General features: G+C 48.0%; 1 protein-coding gene across 1 annotated transcript; it reads left to right on the top strand.

Annotated features, from left to right (window-relative positions):
* The first annotated feature begins 1708 nt into the window (after positions 1-1708).
* On the top strand, positions 1709-6455 carry LOC308495767 (class I histocompatibility antigen, Gogo-B*0102 alpha chain-like). The gene is made up of 8 exons (XM_081044148.1): positions 1709-1997; positions 2327-2611; positions 2877-3152; positions 4009-4284; positions 4397-4510; positions 4931-4963; positions 5176-5223; positions 5384-6455. Exons 1-8 carry the CDS (start codon positions 1925-1927, stop codon positions 5386-5388), a joined length of 1110 nt encoding a protein of 369 aa, XP_080900274.1. The 5' UTR covers positions 1709-1924; the 3' UTR covers positions 5389-6455.
* Positions 6456-7547: the final 1092 nt, after the last annotated feature.

Genomic DNA, 7547 nt, shown 5'->3' with positions numbered 1-7547 from the left:
TTAGAAAAGCTGGCAAGAGAAGCCCAACAATCAGTTTCTGAAAAAGAGAAACAACACTGGAGATCCAAAAATATTTTCTTTGATAAGGAGAAGACACTGGTTTGGCCCAAATAACAACCCAGTCCTACATAAATGCTAAAATTCCCACTCCAAACCACTTAACCATTCATTGGTCTACTGACAAAATGGAAGACGTCATGTATTGCGTCAATATTGGTGCAGAGATATTAATAAGGCTACAAAAAGTGCCTACCTTAGGTGTCCCACCTGTCTAAAGTACAACTCAGGGAAGCCTGTTCACACTGCCCCTGGACATTTTAGGTTGCCAAATGGACCATTTGAGGTCTGGCAAATAAACTTCATACAGCTTCCCCCATCTCCTGGATACAAGTATGTTGTAGTCATGATATGTATGTTTTCTCACTGGACTGAAGCTTTCTCTTGCAGACAAGCTAATGTGTCTACAGTGGCTAAAATACTGTTAGAAAAGATTATTCCCACTTGGGGAACTCCTCTTGAACTCCACAGTGATCGAGAAACCCATTTTAGTGGTCAGGTGCTAAAGCAAGTCTATGTTGTTTGGCCAGTTCTACAACATTTTCACTGTGCTTACCATCCCCAATCTTTAGTATTGGTTGAATACACTAATGGCATTATTAAGACTCAACTGGCAAAATGTGTAGAAACTCTTAACCTTGGCCAAAAGCAGTCATTAATCCTTTTAAATCTCAGATCTACCCCTTTTGGGACTCATAAGATTTCACCTTTAGAGATAATTGCAGGATGCCATATGCATTTGGCTCCTGCTTCTCTTGATCCACAGCTGGTGAAAGGAGACATACTTCAATATTGTAAGGGATTAATTGCTTCTATCTACAATAACCATGCTTTAGTAGAACAATTGTTTCACAGTGCACTGCAGGGAATTGAAATATTAAAAATTCATACTCTACAACCTGGAGATTTTGTTTACTGAAAAAGACACCTCAAAAAGGATTCCTTCCAGCATAGCTTACCAGGTACTGTTGACCAACCCCTATGCTGCTGAACTGCAGGGAGTAGACTCTTGGATACACATGTCACACCTAAAGAAATCACCAAACCCTGACTGGAACTGCATGCAGTCTGGTGACCTGAAACTAAAGCTATCAATATTTAAAGCAGGTAACTTCTAAGGAAATGAGTTACCAGTCTTTCTGGTTGTTGAATCAAGAACTTTGATGATAATAGTCTTTATCTCATCTACTAGCTTGAGTTCCTGGTTTATACCTACTAGAAAAGGTACGTTGCTATGTTCTAATTCTACCTTTAATTCTTATTGTTTTTAAGCTGTGCTCCTGATGCCCATCAACCCTGGACACCAGCTGTTCCCCATCTGTGCACTCTCCTCTTGATGTAAGAGATGGAACCCAGCGATCCTTTCTGACACTGAAGGACAAAAGGCTGAAGATTAGAAAACCTGAGATGGGAAGACCTGACTGTTGATCAACATGCTTTTAGAGAAAAGATCTTGATCAAGGGCGGGGGGCGGGGGGTAGAGGGAGAGGGATGATAAAAGCGAACTAGCACTTTTAGAAAAATGACCCTGGAACTCGAAGGTCTATGATAGAGCTGGGGTTCCTGTTACTCGTTATTCCTGACTTCCTGTTTAAACTTTACGGGGATGGGGAAATAATATATATAGGGGCCATCTAGGGAGAGGGGAGGAACGCTGCAGGAGGCCAGCTGGCTGGAGGTGCGAGTCTCACACTCTAGGTGGTTTTGCTTTTTCGTTTTCCAGGATAAACACTGTTTTGGCGGAGTGCCTGGAAAATTATTTAGTCCAGTCGACAGGCAACACCAGTCCTCACTCCCATTGGTTGTCCGGGTTCTGGAGAAGCCAATCAATATCACCGGCATTCCTGGTTGTCCCCAGAGCCGGAGGATGGGAGTCAAGGGGACGGGAACCCTCCTCCTGCTGCTCTTGGGGGCCCTGGCCCTGACGGGGACCTGGGCGGGTGAGTGCGGCGTCGGGAGGGAACGGTCTCCCCGGGGGGTGGGGAGGGAGGAAGCCAGGAGACCGCCCGGGGGGGACGCAGGACCCCGGGGAGGATGTGTCTCCACCACCCGGGCTCCGACCCCAGAGCCCACATCCCCCTCGGCCCCGCCCCTTGCTGTCGCTCCCGGGTTTGTCCCCGCTCCTCTCACCCACTCTGGTCTCCTGCTGCGCCTTTCCCGTCTCCCGGGCCCCTGCCCCTCCCGGCAGATAAACCTCAGACCAGAGACCCGCGCCGGAGGAGGGTCGCCTGGGTCTCAGCAGCCCCCCCCCCCCCGTCCCCGTCCCCAGGCTCCCACTCCCTGAGGTATTTCATGACCTCCTGGTCCCGGCCCGGCCGCGGGGAGCCCCGCTTTGTCGCCGTCGGCTACGTGGACGACACGCAGTTCGTGTGGTTCGACAGCGACGCGGCGAGTCCGAGGGCGGAACCGCGAGCGGCGTGGATGGAGGGGCCGTGGCTGGAGCAGGTGGAACCGGGGTACTGGGACCGGGAGACAGGACTAGGCAAGTTCTGCCAACAGACGTTGCGAGCGGACCTGCAGAGCGCCCTGGAGAACTACAACCGGAGCGAGGCCGGTGAGCGACGCGGCCCGGGTCCCCGTCACGACCCCCACGGACGGGCCGGGGTCCCCCCGAGTCTCGGGGTGTGAGCTTCACCCCGAGACAGCGGGACCGTCCCGACCCCTCCACCGGAGAAGAGCCTTTGATTTGGAAGTGACTTTGATCTGGTTTCATTTCCAGTTCAGGCTCCATCACTGCGGGGTGAAGGGGGCGGGGCAACCCGAGGGGCGGGGTTAAGGGGCGGGGTTAAGGGGCGTGGCTAACCACGGGGCGGGGCCAGGGTCTCACACCTACCAGAGGACGTGTGGCTGCGACGTGGGACCAGACGGGCGCCTCCTCCGCGCATACAATCAGCACGCCTACGACGGCGCTGACTACATCTCCTTGAACGAGGACATGCGCTCCTGGACCGCGGCGGACACCGCGGCTCAGATCACCAGGCGGAAGTGGGAGGCGGCCGGTGAGGCGGAGCGCCTGAGGGGCTACTATGAGGGCACGTGCGTGGAGTGGCTCCTCAGACACCTGGAGAAGGGGAAGGAGACGCTGCTGCGCGCAGGTATAGGGCCTCCCCATCTCAGCTGGGGCTGCAGCTGGTTGCCCACTGGAATGGGAGGAAAGTGGGATGAGTGTAAGAATAACTCCCCTCCTAATCAGGAGATGGAGGAGTCTCCTAGGTTTTCATGCTCTGTGCTACAGAGTGACTCACACAGAGGGCCCTCCTAGGGTTCCTGCCTGGTCTCAGGAATTTGTTTTGCCTTCCCATTCCCAATCCTGAGATACAAACTGTTGTCTGTTTTCCACGATGAATCGTTTCCACAAAGTGATGGCTGATACTAGCAACAACCTCAGTTCAAGAAGCTCATTTTCCTGATTTCCCAATCAACTTTTTTCAGACTTCAGGAATGGGAAAGTGAAAATAATTCCTAAGAATGGGCGGGAATTCCCACCCAGAAAACCTAGGCCCACCTTTCTTAGGACAGTTAAGGAATCCAGTCTCTACAAATATGAAGGGAGACATCCCTGAAATGACCCATCTACAGTTCCCTTTGACCTTGACAGCCATCTTGTGAACCATGATGCTCTCTCTCAACGCCTTTTTCTCATCTGAGAACATCTTAGGAGGCCTGACTCCCACTTTTCTGAATCATTCACCCTCCACCCAGATCAGGACCAGAAGGCTCTGTTCTCTTCCTTAGAGATCTGGAGCCTCCAACTCTAGGTTCCCACCATGATTCTAGAACTTTCCAAGGAATCAGATTATCCCAGAACCTGGATCCCACACTGAAGTCTGTGTTTTGTGCTTCTTCCTGCCCAATCGATTGTCCTGTCCTTCCTCAGGATGGTCATCAGTGCAGCTTCAATGTCCCATGGAGATTATCCAAAGTGTGGATTTTCTGATTCTGCCTCCTCAGACCCTCCAAAGACACATGTGACCCATCACCCCATTTCTGACCATGATGTCACCTTGAGATGCTGGGCACTGGGCTTCTACCCTGCGGACATCACCCTGACCTGGCAGCGTGATGGGGAGGACCTGACACAGGACACAGAGCTCGTGGAGACCAGGCCTGCTGGGGACGGGACCTTCCAGAAGTGGGCAGCGGTGGGGGTGCCTTCTGGAGAGGAGCAGAGATATACGTGTCATGTGCAGCACAAGGGGCTGCCCGAGCCCCTCACCCTGAGATGGGGTAAGAGAAGGATGAGGGTGAAACTTCTCAGATAAAGCAAAAACCCAATGGACACCTTCAACAAGGTTCGGACTCAAGTCTGAAGTCTGGGCCCTTTCCTTTCCCTTTGCAGAACCACCTCCTCAGCCCACCATTCCTATTATGGGCATCATTGTTGGTCTGGTTCTCTTTGTGGTCACTGGAGCTGTGGTGGTTGGAGCTGTGCTGTGGAGGAAGAAGCACTCAGGTAGGGACGGGTTGGGGGCTAAGTTGTCTTCACAGGGGTTTTTTAAGCCCCAGGTAGAAGTGTGTGGATAGGAGGTCCCATCCACACAGCGCACTTGCCTATTCTGGAGTTGATTGCTAACACTTAGTCTTTTGTAAAGCACTTGTTAAAATGAAAATCAAATGTTTCACCTCCATAGTCCTGGTGATGGTGACCTGATTCCTAGCAGTTGAAGATCAGAGGGGAAGGTCCCTACTGAGGACAGACCTCCAGGAGGGTGGTTGGTCCAGTCCCCACACATCTGCCTCTTCATGTTTCCTGATCCTGCCCTGGGTCTTTAGACACAGTTCTGGACATTTCACTAGGATCCAGATTAACGGGTTCCTGCAAAACTCATGGCTCTGCCTCCTAGTTTTTTCACAGGATGTTTTCTTTCCATAGGTGGGAAAGGAGGGAGCTACACTGAGGCTGCAAGTGAGTATGGAGGGGAGGGTGATCTCTGAGACCGTTGGAATAGTGTAGATGGAATCTCTGCCGGGAGGCACCCACCCCCATAATTCTTCTTTGTGAGGCCCTAGGGATAATACAGACAGGAGACCATGGGGGGAGCTCATCCACCCCCATAGTTCCTCCTTTAACCACATCTGCTGTGAGCTCTGACCACATCCCCTTTTATTCTCCCCCAGGCAGTGACAGTGCCCATGGCTCTGATGTTTCTCTGACGGCTTCTAAAGGTGAGACCCTGAAGGGCCTCAAGTGGGAGGGGTTGGGTCAGAGGGGACAGGACTGGATATTGGGGATTCCTTGGGACATTTGAGTATGTGGTAGACTGCTGAGAATGTCACCACTTACAGCCACTAACCTCAATTTTTTCATAATTGTTTTCTTCCGCAGCATGAGACAGCTGCCTTGTGTGGGACTGAGTGATGCAAGATTTGTCCATGCCCCCACTTTGTGACACAGGAACCTCTGAGCTCTCTTTCTGTAAAGGGCATCTGAATGTGTGTTCCTCTCAGTATCGTCTGAGGAGGTGGGAGACTGACCACCCTCTGCCCTCCATGCCCCCCTCCCACACTGATCTTAGTTTCTTCTCTGATCCACTGTCCTGTTCCAGCAGAGGCTGTTTCCATCCCTTTACTTCATATTACACTGAGCAGCAACTTCTTACTTCCTATTGAAATAAAAATCTGGATATGAATTTTTTTTTCAGTTCTTGCTGTGAAGGGTTGATTGGTTAATTGAAGGAGAAAATCTTAAAGTTTGACAGGAAATAAATAGAAGACCTGAGAACATACCAGAATTTGTGTGTTTTCTATGCTGAACCTATTGCAGGTGGGACAAGAGAAGGTTGTGAAGACCGAGTGTGGATGGGGCATGTACCCAGTTGGTGCTCAGTGCATTGTGGTCTTTGAGATGGACACGCTTCAGCAGGGTCATCTCTGCTCCTTTGTCTTTGTCCCTTCAGGAGAATCTTGTTCCACTAGGAACTGTGATCAGAAAGTAAAATGGCATCATAAATCCAAATGTATCCCTGTTAATTTTTTTTTTTTTTTTTTTTTTTTTGGTTGAGAGCCCACTGGCACATGTGGGAATCGAACCGGCAGCCTTCGGAATTAGGAGCATGGAGCTCCAACCGCCTGCGCCACCTGGCCGGCCCCATATCCCTGTTAATTTTAAATGTAAATGGAATAAACACATTCAAAGTGCAGATTGTTATAGTGAAAACAAGTAAGATGCAGTTATGCTGTCTACAGTAGACGTACTTGATATTCAAATGCAAATAGCTTAAAGTTAAAGGGATGAAAAAGTATATCACAGGGAAATAGCAACCATAAGAAACCTGAAGTTGTTACACTAATATTAGACAAAAGAGACTTAAAAATGTAACTTCAAATGAACAGAGTCATTTTGTAATGATAAATGGTCAAACCATCACAAAGATAAAATAATAAACATACAAGTTATGACAATTATGTTTGCGAACTTGTTTCAACGATGTTGCTAACCTTTTTTGATATCAGAGGGATTATTCATTATGAATTTGTACCAACTGGATAAATAGTTAACCAAGTTTACTATTTGGAAGGGCTCAAAACGCTGTATAAAAAGACCTGAACTTTTTACCAACAATTCATGGCTCTTGCATCACAACAATGCACCGGCTCACATGTCACTGTCTGTAAGGGAGTTTTAGCTCCTAAACAAATAACTGTATTGGAACACTCTCCCTAGTCACCTTATCTGGTCCCCAATGACTTCCTTCTTTACCCAAAGATAAAAGAAATATTGAAAGGAAAACATTTTTATGACATTCAGGACAACACAACAACAGGTCTATAATACAACAACAGCTCTGATGGCCATTCCAGAAAAAGTTCCAAAATTGCTTTAAAGGGTGGACTAGATGTAACATCAATGCACAGCTACCCAAGGGGAGTACTTCAAAGGTGACCGTAGTGATATTCAGCCATGAGGTATGTAGCACTTGGTAGGACAACACAAGCATAACAACATTCATATCATAGGAGTACTAGAAGGAGAAGGGAAGGAGCAAGGGATCAAAAAGATATTTGAAGATATAATGACTGAAAACTTCCCTAACCTGGTGAAGGAAATAGACATACAAGCCAAAAAATGGAGTCCTAAATAAGATGAACCTAAACAGGGCCACATCAAGATACATCATAATTTAAATGGCAAATATTAAAGGCAGAGAATGCTAAAAGCAACCAGAAAAACACAACTAGTTACTCAGAAGGGAGCTCTCATAAGACTATTAGCTGATTTCTCAACAGAAACTTTGCATGCCAGAAGGGAGTGGCAGAAAATATTCAAAAAAATGAGAAACAAGGGACTACAACCAAGACTACTCTAGCCATCAAGGCAATCATTTAAAACTGAAGGAGAGAGAAATACCTTTGCAGGAAAAAAAAAAGCTAAAGGAATTTATTACCACCAAGCCGGTGTTACAAGAAATATTAAAAGAACTTCTTTAAGAGCAACAAAAAAGAAAACAAATCAATGAGGAACGAAAATATGAATAATAAAATGGCAATAA

This window comes from Rhinolophus hipposideros, assembly GCF_964194185.1.
Source record: "Rhinolophus hipposideros genome assembly, chromosome: 3".
In the NCBI taxonomy this organism is placed as follows: domain Eukaryota; kingdom Metazoa; phylum Chordata; class Mammalia; order Chiroptera; family Rhinolophidae; genus Rhinolophus; species Rhinolophus hipposideros.
Note: the sequence above shows the minus strand (reverse complement) of the source record. Positions and strands in the feature narration are given on the sequence as shown.

Bases quoted from the DNA above. Each gene is read 5' to 3' on its own strand.
- LOC308495767 (XM_081044148.1), top strand. From the start codon at position 1,925: ATGGGAGTCAAGGGGACGGGAACCCTCCTCCTGCTGCTCTTGGGGGCC. The intron at 1,998-2,326 runs GTGAGTGCGGCG...CCCCGTCCCCAG, and splicing joins CCTGACGGGGACCTGGGCGG to GCTCCCACTCCCTGAGGTAT. The intron at 2,612-2,876 runs GTGAGCGACGCG...GGGCGGGGCCAG, and splicing joins CTACAACCGGAGCGAGGCCG to GGTCTCACACCTACCAGAGG.